Source organism: Hypanus sabinus, chromosome 11 (assembly GCF_030144855.1).
Source record: "Hypanus sabinus isolate sHypSab1 chromosome 11, sHypSab1.hap1, whole genome shotgun sequence".
In the NCBI taxonomy this organism is placed as follows: domain Eukaryota; kingdom Metazoa; phylum Chordata; class Chondrichthyes; order Myliobatiformes; family Dasyatidae; genus Hypanus; species Hypanus sabinus.
The window spans coordinates 61,757,091-61,775,862 of NC_082716.1; the positions used below are offsets into that span (position 1 = coordinate 61,757,091).

At 44.5% G+C, this 18,772-nt stretch overlaps 1 protein-coding gene across 5 annotated transcripts in view; it reads left to right on the plus strand.

The window, feature by feature from the left end:
- Positions 1-18,772, plus strand: part of LOC132402017 (cytosolic phospholipase A2-like) — a 153,059-nt gene that overhangs the window by 63,602 nt on the left and 70,685 nt on the right. For all 5 annotated transcript variants that reach the window (XM_059984470.1, XM_059984468.1, XM_059984469.1 and 2 more), the window contains one exon: positions 9,518-9,555. In XM_059984470.1, the coding sequence (XP_059840453.1) occupies positions 9,518-9,555 (38 nt within the window). The remainder of the gene's footprint in view (positions 1-9,517; positions 9,556-18,772) is intronic.

The window sequence follows — 18,772 nt, forward strand, 5'->3', positions numbered from 1 at the left end:
AAGCCTTGGAGGTAGACTAGAAAAGTTCACAACATGGATGTGGATTCGAAACATGGATTTGTGAAACTCAGAATGTTTGCAAGAAAATTTCAGAATATTAGATTGGAAGGTGTACTTAAGAAGAGATGACATTCGCACCTAAAGCTGATCGATATCATTACGCCACTGTTTAACTTTCACTGTGTCCATTACCTGGTGGGGTCCTTCTATCATAATGTGCGCTGACAGTATTGAAACCTAAATGCAGAGGAAAGACAGATTCCAATTTAGAGATGATGACCAGTGTTCATCCACAAGATTTCCAACAGAGCACTGGAATCTCAGCTGAGCAACACTGCGAGATGTGACATTCTCCAAACTCGGACCTTGTGATTAATTCTAATTGGGTGTCTAATTAAATAATACAAGTACAATGGAATCCCCAGCCCATCAAATTAAATTTGACAAATTTAAACAGAAAGCATCAGGAGATCACATTACAAAGAGCAAATCGCTCGAGAAAAAACACCAGGAGCTCTATAAGCAATTAACCGACTCAGGTGCTCTAAAAATCTTGGAGCCCATCACTCTCCAGCTCCCTGCACAAGCCCAAAGAGCTCATTACATTTAGTTTTCAAATTATGAGTTTAAATTGTGTCAGTGAAATGTTACTGATTTAGAATTGCCTTAGAGAGAGCAGTTACTAAGCATTTCTCATGTGTTGCTAAAAGTTGCTGAAGATATAAGTATCTTCATATGCTTTGTAACTAGTCTTGTTGAAGCAAATGACAATTACAGTTTTTATAAGAAGTAAACGTGGGCAATATTTGATACATTGAGAGCAAACAGTGTGATTATTTTGGATTTTAATAAACACAGATAATAAACATAGAAATAGAAACCATTCACGCCCCTCTGTGGAGTTTGTGTTACTTTCATTTTTAAATCCCTTGCCAAGGCAGGTTATCAGGTGTTACTGGGATGCGTTTGACTGGAAGTTGTGCCAACATGCTCTTCCTGCTTTTCCCTTCTATTTATTTTGGTTGCATTTGGTTTGTACTGACAGGTCACAAATTCAAGGATTATATTTAAAGAAAAGTTTCCTTTGAAGCTGGGTTTAAACTTCAGTCACACAGGGTTTTGCAGCCCACCTTTACACTAACATGAAATGTTGGGGTAGACATGATCAGGGAAAAAAGTGTCAATCTGTTTCAGTAAAGACAACACCACCTCACCCATGGCCTTTCCTCCGTATCTTATTTATAAGTCTCTGCGGCACCTTATCGAATGCCTTCCGGAAATCCAAGCTTGACTAATCTGTTGGAGTTTTTTGAGGGTGTAACAAGGATGTTAGACGAGGGTAAGCCAGTGGATGTAGTGTACCTAGATTTTCAGAAGGCATTCGATAAGGTGCCACGTAGGAGATTGGTGAGTAAAATCAGAGCTCATGGCATTGGAGGCAGGGTTTCAACATGGATAGAAAACTGGTTGGCAGATAGAAAGCAAAGGGTAGCAGTGAATGGGTGTTTCTCGGACTGGCTGGAGGTGACTAGTGGGGTACCACAGGGCTCTGTATTGGGACCACAGCTCTTTACGATTTATGTCAACAATTTAGATGAGGGCATTGAAAACTATGTCAGCAAGTTTGCTGACGATACTAAACTGGGTGGCAGTGTGACATGCGAAGAGGACGTTAGAAGAATACAGGGAGACTTGGATAGGCTGGGTGAGTGGGCAGATACTTGGCAGATGTCATTCAATGTGAATAAATGGAACAAGAGGGTAGAGTATTGTCTGAACGGTGTAGAGTTAGGTAAGGGAGAAATGCAAAGAGACCTAGGAGTCCTAGTTCATCAGTCAATGAAGGTGAATGAGCAAGTGCAACAGGCAGTGAAGAGGGCAAATGGAATGTTGGCCTTTATTACAAGGGGAATTGAGTACAAGAGCAAGGATGTCCTTTTATTGTACAGGGCCCTGGTGAGACCACACCTGGAATATTGTGTACAGTTTTGGTCTCCAGGTTTAAGGAAGGACATTCTGGGAATTGAGGAAGTGCAGCGTAGATTCACTAGGTTGATTCCTGGGATGGCAGGGCTGTCTTACGCAGAGAGATTGGAGAGATTGGGCTTGTACACACTGGAATTGAGGAGATTGAGATGGGATCTGATTGAAATGTTTAAGATAATTAAAGGATTTGATAGGATTGAGGCAGGAAATATGTTCCAGATGTTGGGAGAGTCCAGTACCAGAGGGCATGGATTGAGAATAAGAGGTCTGTTATTTAAAACAGAGTTGAGGAAGAACTTCTTCTCCCAGAGAGTTGTGGAGGTGTGGAATGCACTGCCTCGGAAGACGGTGGAGGCCAATTCTCTGGATGCTTTCAAGAAGGAGCTAGATAGATATCTGATGGATAGGGGAATCAAGGAATATGGGGACAAGGCAGGGACTGGGTATTGATAGTGAATGATCAGCCATGATCTCAGAATGGTGGTGCAGACTTGAGGAGCCGAATAGTCTACTTCTGCACCTATTGTCTATTGTCTATACAATATCCACCCTTCTTCCACTGCACTAGTTATGACCTCAAAGAACTCCAGTAAGTTTGTCAAACGGGACCTGCCCTTTCTGAATCCATGCTGTGTCTGTCTAATGGAACCACTCCTTTCTAAATGTTTTGCTATTTCTTCCTTAATGACAGCTTCAAGCATTTTCCGGACTACAGATGTTAAGCTAACTGGCCTATAGTTGCCCGTCTTTTGCCAACACCCTTTTTAAAAAAAGTGGTGTGACATTTGCAGTTTTCCAATCCGCCAGGACCTGCCCAGAGTCTAGAGAATTTTGGTAAATGATTACCAATGCGTCTACTGTAACCTCTGCCAATTCCCTCAGCACCCTGGGATACATCCCATCAGGACCAGGGAACTTGTCTACCTTCAGGCCCTCTAGTTTGCTCATCACTATCTGTGGTGAACTATGTGCCTGTCGGGACACGCTCCTGCTGACTGCTCCTGTGGCTCCTCCCACAGGCCCCTGTATAAAGGAGACCTGCGGCCTGAAGATCGGCCTCAGTCTCCAGGACCTTGTATGATAGACACTCACTCCTGGTTCCTTCTTCCAGTCAATAAAAGCCGATATCTCGCCTACGTCTCAGTGTGAGTTATTGATGGTGCATCAATTTTATTGACTGGAAGTTTTAAAACATGGAACCCGTTTTGCGTCCGGACCGGTTGGATTTGGACCCTCAAGACCCTGACGCAGCTCTCGCTTTTGAACACTGGCTTGCATGCTTCCAATCGTACTTGGCGGAGCTTCGTGCGACTGAACCCGCCGTTATGCACAGAATCCTACTCTCGAGGGTCTCCTCCAAAGTTTACTCCTTTATCCGGGACCTGCCGACCTACAAAGGGGCACTGGACGCCCTCAAACGACAGTACCTGCGGCCGGTGAACACCGTCTACGCAAGACATCGCTTAGCTACCCGGCAACAGCAGCCTGGCGAATCGTGCGCTGAGTTTCTCCGAGCACTACAGACACTCGTCCGAGCTTGTGACTGCAAGACGCTCACGGCAGAACAGCATGCGGAGCTGCTGGTGCGAGACGCCTTTGTGACGGGACTGAGGTCAGTGTACATGCGCCAGCGACTGCTGGAGAACTCGGATCTTACCTTAAGCTCGGCGATAGAGAAGGCCAACGCTCTAGAAGCTGCGCGGCATAACGCCGACGCTGTCCAGTCGCGCGATTCCCCGCCGGTTTCGTGGACGCCTCAGACCCCGCCACCGCCGGCTCCCGGGAGCGAATTCGCCAACGCCGCCGCCAGTCGCCATTCCACGAGCTCCCCGACCCAGACCACGGCTGTGGCCCGTAAGCAACTCGTGCCTTGTTATTTCTGTGGCCAAAAGAAACATCCTCGACAACGCTGTCCAGCGCGAGAAGCGACCCGCTCCAGCTGCGGAAAGCGGGGCCACTTCGCCAAGGTCTGTAAGTCTCAACCTCGAGCGGAGTGCAGCGCTGCGGGTGAAACGTGGGGGCCGCCATCTTGCATGCCGGGATGTGGGCGGCCATCTTTGTCGACGTCAGCACGCCCCGCCCCCGATCCTCGGATGCTGACCGGGTACCCCGGATGTGAGCTGCCATCTTTGTCGGCGTCAGCATGCCCCGCCCCCGACCCTCCGATGCTGACCGGGTACCCCGACGGCGATCCAACTCTGGCCACTGTGACTCTCGACCAAAGCGCCCCACACCAGCTTGCAAGATCCATGATGGACATCCAGGTGGAGGGGCATTGGACTGGATGCCTGTTTGACACGGGCAGCACTGGGAGTTTTATTCACCCGGACACAGTGCAACGCTGCGGACTTGCAACGCGGCCGGTCAGTCGGAGGTTCCATTTGGCCTCTGGGTCGCAGTCCGCAGACATCCGGGCGGGTTGTGTAGCGACTTTGGTGGTGCAAGGCACAGTATATCGGGACTTTGAACTGCTGGTCATGCCTAATCTGTGTGCACCTGTGCTATTGGGGCTGGACTTCCAGAGCCATCTCGAAAGTGTGACCATGGTATACGACGGGCCCCTCCCACCACTCACTGTCAAGAATCCTCAGTTTTGTGGGACTTCTTCACATACCCCGCTACTGACCACACACACACACGGACACACACATCCCATCCAGAACCAGGCCAACAGCTGCGCTACCGACACTTGCAGCCTCTCCACTCTCAAGATCCCTCCCCCACCGCTGTTCGCCAACCTGACCCCCGACTGTAAACCTGTGGCAACCAAAAGCAGGAGGTACAGCGCGGGGGACCGGGCCTTCATTCAGTCGGAGGTGCAGCGGCTGCTCAGGGAGGGGATCATTGAGCCGAGCACAAGCCCTTGGAGGGCCCAGGTGGTTGTTGTTCGGACTGGGCAGAAAAATAGGATGGTGGTGGACTATAGTCAAACCATCAGTAGGTTTACGCAGCTTGACGCATACCCCCTACCCCGCATCGCGGATATGGTCAACCAGATTGCTCAGTATAAGGTGTACTCGACAATAGATCTGAAATCCGCTTATCACCAGCTCCCCATCTGCCCAGAGGACCGCCCCTACACCGCCTTCGAGGCGGGCGGCCGGCTCTATCACTTCCTGCGCGTCCCTTTCGGTGTCACGAATGGTGTCTCTGTCTTCCAGAGGGAAATGGACCGGATGGTGGACCAGTACCAACTGCAGGCCACATTTCCCTATCTGGATAACATCACCATCTGTGGTCATGACAGGCCAGATCACGACGCCAACCTCCAACGGTTTCTCCAAGTGGCCGCAGCTCTGAACCTTACTTATAACAGGGACAAGTGTGTTTTTGGTACCACCCGCCTTGCTATACTTGGGTATGTCGTGGAAAACGGGGTTATTGGGCCTGATCCCGAACGTATGCGCCCCCTGTTAGAGCTCCCTCTTCCCACCACTCTCAAGGCCCTCAGACGGTGCCTGGGGTTTTTTTCCTATTACGCCCAATGGGTCCCCCATTACGCAGACAAGGCTCGCCCCCTGGTCAAGTCTACCTCGTTTCCCCTCTCTGCTGAGGCCTGCGCGGCCTTCAACTGCATTAAAGCGGACATTGCCAAAGCTACGATGCATGCAGTGGACGAGACCGCTCCCTTCCAAGTGGAGTGTGATGCCTCCGATTTCGCTCTGGCTGCTACCCTTAATCAGGAAGGCAGACCAGTAGCATTCTTTTCTCGCACCCTCCAAGGCTCTGAAATTCGGCACTCCGCAGTGGAGAAAGAAGCCCAGGCCATAGTGGAGGCTGTTAGGCACTGGAGGCACTATCTTGCTGGCAAAAGATTCACTGTGCTGACCGACCAGCGCTCGGTTGCGTTCCTGTTCAGCAACCAACAGCGGGGCAAGATCAAAAATGATAAGCTTTTGCGGTGGAGGATAGAACTCTCCACCTACACCTATGATATCCTGTACCGGCCTGGCAGACTCAATGAGCCCCCTGATGCCCTATCCCGGGGAACATGTGCTAGCACACAGCTCGACCAGCTGTACGCCCTTCATGCACAACTTTGCCATCCGGGGGTCACCCGATTTTACCATTTTGTGAAAGCTCGGAACCTGCCGTACTCCCTGGAGGACATCAGGACGATGACCAGGGACTGCCAAATTTGTGCCGAGTGCAAACCGCACTTCTACTGTCCTGACACGGCACAACTTGTCAAGGCACCCGCCCTTTTGAACGCCTGAGTGTTGACTTTAAGGGCCCCCTTCCCTCCACTGACCGCAATGTCTATTTTCTCTGTGTTATTGACGAGTTCTCACGGTTCCCCTTTGCCATCCCCTGCCCCGACACCACTGCCACGTCCGTCATAAAAGCCCTGCGCCAGCTCTTCACTCTGTTCGGGTATCCCTGCTATATCCACAGTGATAGAGGGTCCTCCTTTATGAGTGAGGAGCTGCGCCAGTACTTGCTAGCTAGGGGCATTGCTACCAGTCGGACCACGAGTTATAATCCCCGGGGTAATGGCCAGGTAGAGCGGGAGAATGCCACAGTGTGGAAGGCCACACTTTTAGCCCTCAAGTCCAAAGGGTTGCCGGTCTCTCGATGGCAGGAGGTCCTCCCTGAGGCACTGCACTCTATCCGCTCTCTGTTATGTACGTCCACCAATGCCACCCCTCACGAACGCCTATTCTCTTTTCCCAGGAAGTCTGTCACTGGGACCACCCTACCAGTTTGGCTGACGTCCCCGGGGCCAGTGCTGCTCCGGAAACATGTGAGGAGCAATAAATACTCCCCGCTGGTGGAGAGGGTTCACCTTCTCCATGCGAACCCCCAGTATGCTTACGTGGTCTTACCTGATGGGCGGGAGGACACGGTCTCCATCCGCGACCTGGCACCCGCAGGTGCAGCAGACCACTACCCTGAAGGCTCTCCGGTAACTGTGAACCCTGCACCAGAGGTGACACCGTACTCACCAGGCCCTACACAGACTCCTCCCGACACTTGTATACCGGGCGTTTCGTACACATTTATACCAGGCGCCTCGCACATGCATGAGGGATCACCGGCGCCTAGTGGGCAAGAACACGCGCAACCCCCGTCCCTTGTGCAATCGCCAATGTTGCCGGCACCTATGCGGTCACAGCCGGTGCTACGTAGATCGCAGCGACAGATTCGACCGCCTGATCGGCTTGACTTGTAAGAACCTTCGCTACATGAGGACTTTTTTCAAACGAAGGGGGGGTGAATGTGGTGAACTATGTGCCTGTCGGGACACGCCCCTGCTGACTGCTCCTGTGGCTCCTCCCACAGGCCCCTGTATAAAGGAGACCTGCGGCCTGAAGATCGGCCTCAGTCTCCAGGACCTTGTATGATAGACACTCACTCCTGGTTCCTTCTTCCAGTCAATAAAAGCCGATATCTCGCCTACGTCTCAGTGTGAGTTATTGATGGTGCATCACTATCTCTTTAGTGACAGGGATTTTATCAAGGTCCTCGCTTTCCATTTCATCCATAACATAATTCTTTGGCATATTAGACGTGTCCTCCACCATGAAGACCGACACAAAATAGTCGTTAAATGCCTGAGACGTTTCCTTATCACCCAATATCAATTTCCCCTTCTCGTTTTCCAAGGGACCCACGTTGACCTTAGCCACTCTTCCGCTTTATATATTTATAAAAACTTGTTATCTGATTTTATATTTTGTGCTAATTTAATTTCATACTCTATCTTCCCTTTCCTTAAGCCTTGTTTAGTTGTTCTTTGATGCTTTTTAAAGTTTTCCCAATCCTCCAGTCTCCCACTACTCTTTGCGACTTTGTACACATGAGCTTTTAATTTGATACTATCTTTTATTTCCTTAGTTATCCAAGGCAGGCTCTCCCCACACTTGCTGTCTTTACTTGTGACTGGAATATACTTTTGTTGAACACTGTGAAAAATCTCTTTGGAAGTATTCCACTGTTCCTCAACAGTCCTGCCAAATAGCCTGTGCTCCCAATCCACATTAGCCAACTCCTCCCTCATCCTGTTGTAGTCTCCCTGGTTCAAGCATAAAAACCATATAACAATTACAGCACAGAAATAGGCCATCTCAGCCCTTGTAGTCCATGCTGACGCTTACACTCACCTAGTCCCACTGGCCCGCACACAGCCCATAACCCTCCATACCCTTCCTGTCCATACACCTATCCAATTTTACTTTAAATGACAATACCGAACCTGCCTCTACCATTTCTACTGGAAGCTCATTCCAGACAGCTACCACTCTCTGAGTAAAGAAATTCCCCCTCATGTTACCCTTAAACTTTTGCCCCCTAACTCTCAAATCATGTCCTCTTGTTTGAATCTCCCCTACTCTCAATGGAATACACTAGTTTTAGATCTAACTATTTCATCCTCCATCTGTATGTGAAATTTAATCATTCTATGGTCACTCTTTCCATGAGGATCCCTGACTACAAGATCGTTAATCTTACCTGTCTCATTGCACCGGACTAGATCTAAGATAACATGTCTTGTAGGTACATTAACATGCTGCTCAAGAAAGCTATCACGGATGCATTCTATGAAGTCCTTAAGACTTCCTTGACCAACCTGATTCACCCAATCAATGTGGAATTTAAAATCCCCCATGACAACTGCCGTTCCGTTCTTACAAGCCTAAGTTATTTCTTGGTTAGTAGCCTCTGCCACTGCAATATTTTTATTAGGTGGCCTACAGACAACTCACACAAGTGATTTTTTTTTTCCCTTTGCTGTTCTTAATCTCTACCCAGATGGACTCAACATTCTGCTCCATAGATCTTATATCGTATCTCACAATCACCCTGATCTCATCCTTAATTAAGAGCGCCACCCCACCTCCTCTGCTTTCCTGCCTATCTTTCTGTATTACCTGATACCCTTGGATATTTAATTCCCAGTCATCTCCACCTTGCAATCAGGTTTCTGTAATGGTCACTAAATCATATGCCTTGGTACTGATCTGTGCCACAAGTTCACTAACCTTGTTTCTAATACTATGGACATTTAGATAAAGTGCCTTTATTCTCATTGTCCTTTTAGAATCTAGTAACCTATGCGATTTTTGCTTTTTACTTTTATGCACTCTACTCTTTTTTCTTTACTAACTCTAGCTTTGGTCTCTGCATCACTTCCCTCTTTTCTGTGTGGGTTCCCATTCTCGTGCCATATTAGTTTAAAAACTAGTATAGAGGGTACTCCAGTTAGTTTCATTAGCTGTGGTCCACAGACACCCAACGTTAGATAATGCCTCAACTATTGTCCAGTATATTTGTGTGAATGCTGGCTCTGAATGCAGTTGAGCTTGGTGATGAAGCATTCTGTAACAGAACTGCCTGCCAGGATTTGCAATCAGAGTTTGTGCCCCACCTTTTTAGCATGAGATTATTTTAGAGCAACTATAAATTTGGTTTGTTTTGTGATTCCGTTTACAGACCTGCTCCCATCAAAGCTCTGTTCGCATGAGTGCTGATGAGCAATTGTTGGGCTGCACAATGCTCCATATTAATCATTTCTTTAATCTTTTTCCAGGTGACTACAGTATTTTTGGAGATGTTCTTGGAAGTTTGGTACGTATTGTGATAAAGTTGGAATTCATACCTTGTTACTTATTAGAATTGGGAAGCCGGATGCTGGGTCTTTGCTAGCTTGCCTCGGATCTCATCGGCTTCTGTGAATTCCACAGTGGTTCAGTGATTCCCCTGGAGAAATCATACAGATGGTCCAGTACGTTGTTTCTTTGGTTTGTTACCAAAGCTTTAGAAGGGAATTGTAGAAGCTCTGGTGAAGAAATAATTAATGATCCATGAAAGTTTGAAAGGAAAAAATGAATGAAATATGAGTTTTTAAACAATTTCACTCACATATTTACCTTATAAGATGTCATTGCTTGTTGACATTTGTGGACTTGTGTGCAGAATGACAATCTTTGGCACTTGAGTTGCAAGTTATGTTGTAGCTCTAGAGCTGAAATCTAGGAAAGCTGAGGCACTATAAGTTGAGCTTCTGTGTCCAAATGTGGCATGGTGGAATGGGTCATGAGATGGGGATAACCTAACCAGTGCATAACCATGGACTGTTTCTGAAGGCAGACAAGCATTCCCTATTTATAGGTTTACTATGCCCAAGGGGTAGTATTTATAAAAAGAAAATTCAATGATTCAATCATTGGGGGAACAAACAAGGGATTCTGTGAATGTGTACAAGGCACCCAGTTGGTACAATGCCTCCCAGGTGCCAGAGTCAGAATGTCTCTGATTGAGTCCACAGCATTCCTAAGGGGGAGAGTTAGTACATGGTACATTTTAGTACAAACGACATAGCTAGGAAAAGGGATGAGGTTCTGAGGAGCAAAAATAGGCAGCTAGGACGGAAGCTAAAAAGCATGACCTCAAAGGTAGTAATTTCTGGATTGCTGCTGTGCCGGTGAGGGTAAGAACAGGAAGATATGGCAGGTAAATATAGGTCTGAAGAATGAGTTCAGGATGCATGGTTTCAGATTTGTGGATTATTGGGATCTCTTCTGGGGTAGTTAGGACCTGCTCAAAAGGGATGGGTTACACCTGAATTCGAGAGGGGCCAATGGCCTTGTGGGCTAGTTTGGTAGTGTTTTTGGGAGGTTTTAAACTAGGTTTTCATGGAGATGGGAACTAGAGTGATCGGTCAGATGATGAAGCAGTTGGTGTAAAGGTAGATACAATGTGTAGAGAGACTGTTGGGAAGGACAGGCAGAAAAGGAGGACATCATGGCAAGATCTACTGTATCAGTGGGTATCAGAAACAGAAAGGAAGCAATCACACTATTAGTAGTATTTTGTAAGTCCCAGAAAAAACAACAGGGTTACTAAGGAGCAGATTGGGAGGTAGATCTTGGAAAAGTGCAAAAGTAATAGGTTTTGTCATGTGTGACTTAAGCTCCCCGAATATTGATTGGCACCCTGAAAGTATAAGAGGTTTGAATTTGAAGGTGGTCCAGGAAGGCTTCCTAACACAATATGTGGACAGGCCAACAGGAGGAGAGTCCATACAGGATCTAGCAGTAGGCAATGAACATGGTCAGGTGACAGATTTCTCAGTGAGAGAGCATTTCAGGAAGAGTGACCACAACTCACTATTTGGACAAGGATAGGATTTAATTGGAGGAGGTTGGAATGCTATTCAGTAGGACCTTGGAAGCACAACTTGAGAACAGATGTTCTTAAGGAGATATGTGGAAGATGTTTAGGGAGCATTTGCATGGGCTTCTGGGGATTGATTTGTCCCGTTGAGGCAGGGAAAAGATGTAGGGTGAAGGAACCATGCTGGACGAGAGGTAGAACATTTAATCAAGAGGAAGAAGGAAACATACTTAAGGTTTAGGAAGCAATGATCAGGCAGGGCTCTTGAGCGTTATAAGGTAGCCAGGAAAGAGCTTAAGAATGGAGCTATAAGGGAACATGAAGAGGCATCGGCAAGTAAGGTAAAGGAAAATGCAAAGGTGTTTTACGCATAAAAAAGAACAGGAGGGTGATTAGAAAGAGGTATAAGAGGAAAGCTGTCTGAAATCGGGGAAGGAATGGGAAACCCTTAATGAATACAGTGGATTCCAGTTAATTGGGACCAGTACGTTCTGGCCCAATTAAGCAGCTGTCCAAATAGTCAAAGTGTCATGGAAATAATTAAAAGGTGTAAAGAAGGTAAACTGCTGTTTAACTGAACAACAAATTATGTATTTAATTGAAATGCAGAACAAATCAGAACACTACCAATACTGCTACAGTACTATAAAACTGTATTAGTTCCAAATATTTATCAAATAATAAGAATTCATCCAGTGTATGCTTCCATGTTCTTTTTATTGACTGTAAATAAGCAAAATCAGTGCAGATACCTGGTGCAAATAATGGACTGCCTTTATACAAAGCTATCAATGATTGCAACCTCTGAATCTTCATTTTCATTGTAACATTCAAGATGTTTGCTAATACCTTAAAATTCTTCGTAGTTTCTAGCTTTTTGAAGCCATTAAATCATTTAATTTTCATACCTGGCCATTTCTGGCATCTCCAAGCCTTGATGCTTGAAAACACAGTGAGCAAAACTGTTCTGAATTGTCTGACTACATTTTGTTCTTGCCAACTGTTAGTGGAAAAAAAAATCACTGCTTTTTGAACACAAACACACACAAATGATACTATTTTAAAAATTATTCACTCTAAACATGGTATAGAGTCTAATGGTTTTACATTGCGTGTGACTGCCTCTAGTTAGGAACAGTTCAGCAACAGTCTCCTGTCCCATTAAAGGGGCATAGTGTCCCAAGTAAGAGGCTGTCCTGATTAGCAGATGGCCCAATTAACTGGAATCCACTAAACTATGCTTCAGTATTCACCAGTGAGAGAGACTGTGACGATGGTGACATTAGAGTAGAACAAGCTAACGTGCTGGAACATGTTGAAGTTTAGAAAGGGGCAGTGTTGGAACTTTTAAGAAACATGACGGTAGATAAATCCCTGGGCCGGATGGGATATACTCCAGCTTACTACTTGAAGCAAGAGAAAAGATTGCATTGCTGTTGGTGATGATCTTTGTGTCTCCACTCACCACAGGACTAGTACCAGAAGATTAGAGGGTGGCCAATCTTATTCCTTTGTTCAAGAAATGTAATAGGGATAGTCCGGGGAATTATAAACCAGTGAGTCTTACATCAGTAGTGGGCAAACTATTGGAGAGGATTCTTAGATACAGGATTTATGAGCACTTGGAGAAGCGTAGTCTGATTTATGATGGTCATCATTGCCTTGTGAAGGGCAGGTGATGTTTCACGAGCTGGATTGACTACAAGGAAGTACAAAACAAATTGATTAAACTAGAACTGTGGATGTGTATATGGATTTTAGTAAAGCATTTGACAAGGTTCCCTATGGTGGGCTCATTCAGAAAATCAGGAAGCATGGGATCCATGGAAACTTGACTCTGTGGTTTGGGAATTAGATTGCCTGTAGAAGATGGTGGGTGGTAGTAGATGGAGTGTATTCTGCCTGGAGGTCAGTGACTAGTGGTGTTCCGCAGGAATCATTTCTGTGACCCCTATTCTTTTGTGACTTATTTATAAATGACTTGGATGAAGGAATGGAAGGGTGGGTTAGTAAGTTTGTGTTGTGGATACTGCAGAAGGTTGCTGTAGGTTACAACAGGATATTGTCGAGATGAAGAGCCAGGTTGAGAAGTAGCAGATGGAATTAAATCCTGTGAATGATACATTTTGGGAGGTTTAATGAAGGGACACTACAGGGTTAACAGCAGAATCCTTAACAATGTGGAAGAACAGAGGGATTTTGAAGCCCACATCCACAGATCACTCAAAGTTACTGTGCAAGTTGACAAGGTAGTTGAAAAGGCATGTGTTGTGTTGGTCTTCCTTTGATGGGGGATTGAATTCCAAAGCGCAAGGTAATGTTACAGCTCTATATAACTCTTGTAAGATGCCATTTGGAGTATTGTGTTCAGTTTTGGTCACCTTATTTTTGGAAAAATGTGGAAGCTTTTGAGAGAGCATAGGTAAGATTTACCAGGATGCTGTCTCGGTTGGAGAATGAGTCTTGTGAGGAAAGATTGAACAAGCTAGGACTTTACTGCTTGAAGTGAAGAAAGATTGGAGGTGTATAACTTGCTAAAAGGCATGGGTAGACAGCTAACTTTTTTTTAACAAGGCAACAATGGCAAATATGAGAAGACATTTTTAAGGCGAATTGAAGAAAGTATAGGAGGTTATCAGAGGTTTTTTTTAACACAGAGTGTAAAGTGCATGGAACACACTGCTGGAGATGATGGTAGAGGCAGGTACATTAGGGACATTTAAGAGGCTTACATGGAAGAAAGAAAATTGGAGGGCTACGTGGGAGAGGATTAGATCAATCTTGGAGTAGGTTAAAATGTTGACACAGGGCTTCTGTTGCAACCTTAAAACTACTCATATGGAGTGGATAGGAGATGTCATTAAGGAAATCAGGAAAAATGAGCAGCAAAAGGAATGTGGAAAGAAATCAGAGAGGGTCCGAGAACAGGATCTGGAAGAAGTGGTAGTGAGTTAGAGGAAAAGGCATTGCAAAGTGAAATTGAAATTCAGAGTCAAATGGAGAAGGAAGATGGGAGTGTCTGTGAGAAGAGAGAATAAGATGTGATATTCCAGGTAGAAAACCTGAAACAAAAAGCTGCAAAAATGCATTAAAAATACAAAGGATAGTTCAAAATGTTAAAATGTAGTCCTGGATATTGGAGAATGCGGTTTAAAATATTGTATAGATAGAGTAACTTGACGGACCTATTGACTGTCTAATATAGTGCAGTGCTAAAGGCCACAAAATGTCAATGTGATTCATAGGCATTACACATTTTTGGGCAATAAATTTCTCCTCCTAGTGAGACCTGGGGTTACTGGTGAAAAGATAAGTGGTCACAACAGTTGGGGGTGAAGAGGAGGACCAGGAATTGCTGATTGAAACTCCAGAAGGCTGATAAAGGGCTTTGGAATGAGAGCTGATTGTGTGCAAAGCCATGCAAGGGCATTGAAGGTGATGTGGTCAAGGTCATGGGGGGTGGGGAGTGTGCTGTGGGTTAGCTTTGTGGATCAGGAATGAACTCACTGGTCCATAAGGAGAGGATGGAGTTTGTGTCTAAGGTTCAGTGGAAAAATCCAGCCATCTGAGAAATGACACAGGAGCAAAAGTAGTAAGGATGTGGCCTACAAATGACAATGGGAGACAGAAAATGCATGCCAAAAGGGCAATGTTACAATAGGCATGGGGAGCTTCAATCTGCCGGTAGATTGGGAAAATCATGTTGGTGGTGGATTACAGGAGAGAGAATTTCTAGGTCACCTACAAGATGGCTTCTTAGAGGAGCTCGTGGTTGAGCCAACTAGAGGATCAACTATTCTGGATTGGGTATTATGCACTGAACCAGAATTGATTAGAGAGCTTAAGGTAAAGGAACCCTTTGGGAAGTGGTCATAATATGATTGAATTCACCCTGACCTGAAATTTGAGAAGAAGCTAAAGTAATATCAGTATTACAGTGGGGTAAAAGGAATTACAGAGGCATTAGACAGGAGTTGGCCAAAATTGATTGGAAAAGAACACTGACAGGGATGACAGAAGAGCAGCAATGGCTAGAATTTCTGGAACTAATTTGGAAGGCATGGGATATATACATCCCAAAGAGGAAGAAATATTCTAAAGATGATACAACCATGGCTAACCAAAGAGGGTCATATAATAGAGCAAAAATTAGTGAGAAACTTTAAAAAACTAACAGAAGGCAACTGAAAAAAGTAATTTACAAGGTAAAGATGGAATACAAAATTAAGCTAGCCAATAATATTAAAGAGGATACCAAAGGTTTCTTCAGATACGTAAGTGTAGAAGAGAGGTGAGCATAGATATCAGACCATCATATCAGAGGTAATAATAGGGGTTAAGGAAGTGGTAGATGACATGAATAAATATTTTGCATCATTCTACACTGCAGAAGACTAATTGCCTATTGAATTACAAGTCACTGCTTTGGAAACAGTATTACAAAAGGGTGTTTGTTTTTACCCTCTCTGTATTCTGTTCTCTGCCTAACTTAAAATTCAGAACTCTAGCTTTTTATCTTGACAAACATTAGACTGTTCTTTGCCTTACTGCTCTGTTGACCCCCTCAGTCTCTGTTATTGGGTTTCAATCTTCACAACATTGTTCAGTGAGTGACCACTAACCATCCATTAAGAGTTGCTCCCAGAACAAAAGATTCAGTTTTCCCCACAGAATTTCACAGTATGCCGACCACAGGATTTGCAGAAGGGTCACTGGGTCATTAAATCTAACAAAAACATTACAATTGATATTTTGCCACCTCTTGATTGTGGATCAATCAAGGTAATGTTACAGCTCTACAAGTCCTTAGTCAGACCCCTCTGAGTTCATTTCTGGTCACCTCACTTACAGGAAGGATGTGAATATTATAGAAAGAGTACAGAGGAGATGTACAAGGATGTTGCATGGATTGGAGAGCATTCCTTATGAGAATAGGTTTGAGTGAACTTGGCTTTTTCTCCTTGGAGCAACGAGGGACCTGATAGAAGTGTATAAGATAATGAGTGGCATTGATCGCATAGTCAGAGGCTTTTCCCAGGGCTGAAATGGTTAACACAAGGGGGTATAATTTTAAGATGCTTGGAAGTAGGCACAAGGGGGATGTGAGAAGTAAGTTTTTCAGACAGAGTCGTTGGTACATGGAATGCATTGCCAGCAAAGTGGTAGAGGTAGATAAAATAGGGTCTTTTAGACTCTTGGATAGGTACATGGAGTTCAGAAAAAGAGGGTCTGAGGTAGGGAAATTCCAGGCAGTTTCTAGAGTGGGTTACATGGTTGGCACAGCATAGTGGGCCAAAGATCCTGTAATGTACTATAGATTTCTATGTTCTATCTGCTTATGCTCAAAGAAACAGTGTCGTAACTTCTGTGTTCTATACCATAACAAAATCTTTCAGATCCAGAGAAAGATTTTTTTTCTGGTCTGGCTGTGTTTAAGAGCTGCACGCACTCCATTTCCCCGACAGCACCAGAAGCATGTGGAACTGGAAGTACGTCAGGGAAATTAAATGTTGTAGTTCAAGAACCTTCATCTGACTGTTGATTTATGTTGTCTTTACAGAGGACATGACAATGTTATTCCTGAGATGCAGTCAAATCTCCTATGGAAGCTTGCAATACATTTTTTTTTTAAAAAAAACATAGCATATTCTAATTTGTTCATGTTCCAAAGTCTGTCTGAGCTCACTGAGTTAGCCAACATGGCAACTCCCCAGTTACAAACCAAATCTGGTGGCAAGCTGCCTGATTCATTCAGATTGCCTCTTTGAATTGAAATGCTGATCCTCCAAACTGAAATTACTTTCTTAATCGCATAGTGTATCTGCTTTTAGAAGCAGATTCCAATGTTGCTAACCTTTGTTGTTTGCAGTATATTGGTGTTAAAGGTTTGTTAAATGTTATAAGATTATTTTAATAGGAATGTTTTCAAAGTTTCCTGAGCCAAATTATCTGTGCTGGAAAAGTTTGAATACTTTTTTTTTTGGTTTGGCTCAAGGTTGGGTACACCTCCTACCACTAACGCCAGAGTATTTCATCCAAACACTTATTGCCTGTTCTCCTCAGATCATACAAGATTCAAGATTCATTTATTGTCAAAGAATGTATAAATTATACAACCTTGAGATTTGTTTGCTCACAGGAAGCCACAAAGCAAGAAACCTGAAATAAGCCAATTAAATAGATAAAAAGAATAAAAAAATAAAAATAAAAGACCAGCATTCAATGCACGAGAGAAAAGAAAAAAAAAACACAAATCATGCTGTTACGAACCCCGTAACTGGGTCACTTACCAGCAAAGATAGAGAGGTCCGTTGAAGTCTGATGGTACTATCTTTAACAGTATTTATTGATAAAAATACACAAAAATCATATCAATGCAAACATACAGATAATATATGTCTAAAAGTGTGGGTATAATAATAATCAATAAGAAATAGCTCTATCGTTGTCTAGGGGATAATGTATTGTCCGATGGAAATATAAAAGTCACTCAAGTTCATTCAAGCTGCAGCTTTTTGGTTGGAGAGAAAGACGGAGGTTTAACTTGTCCATTCCTTTTATGATGTCAATCCGTCGAGAGTCATTGGGGGCTGATTTCCCCTTTGTTGTTAGCTAAAGCCGTGCTTCCGTGGTAAAGGCCCACCGATTCCGAGGCAAATGGAAAAGGACGCACGTGGGCTTTTCCACCGACTTTCGCTATTACGCTGTTACAGGATTTCAAGCATTTTTTCTGGTGTGTCTGAAGGGGCTGTTCCCCAGACCCTCTTTTATTCTGACTCACAGTGTCTCAGATATCAATCAGGTTGGGATGATGCAATCCCTCCACCAACCCCCCCCCCCCTCGGTTCATTGCCTGGGGGCTTTGATGAATCGTACAGTATCCAATACACAATTCCATCTCCAAGAGACAATAGCCGTTATCAATGGTTCCGCCTTTCAGAGGCCAGGACCCATTCCAAACTCTTTGTGGATTCTGCATGTCTCTCTCTCATTTCCTGGGTCTCCTGAACTGACTTAATAGTGATCTTGCGATTCTCAAAAAGGAGGGGGCCACGGACGTAACACCCCCTTTCTTCAACGCGTTTTTTACCATCGGGAAAAAGCGAAGTAATACAGAGTCTTACAGGATTTTAGAATCTAACACAATACCAAAGTTTTTTTTTCTACAAGAGTAATACAGTTATACATTCAATTCAGTATCTAGATGGTTACCAATTGCATTATCACTTCCTTTAATGCCTTAACATCTTGTACCTTACAAAAGTCTTGTAGCATCAGACTCCAATTTAGTAACCAACTATTTGTAGGTCTTATTTTTCTTCAGCAAACAGTTGTGATCTTAGCTTACTACAAAAGTTCATGCAAATACTAATCTTTATGTTGCTTTCAAACTTAACAGGCAGGCTTCCATGGGGTTGTCTTTATTATTCACATGCTTTGTCGAAATCCCGTAAAACCGGCTTTTGCTATTTAAAAATGGCGTCCCCATTAACCCTCGCCTCTTTTCCGATTAATTCCCACATGGGGAGCTTGTGCACCCTGGTGAAATAGGCTTTCGTCCACTCCTTCCATAGGAGTTATTTTATCAACAATGTGTCCCAAACTTAGACCATCTTCTGAATTTCCACCCAATTCTTTAATTTTACGCAAGTTGCTAGTTTTCTCTTCA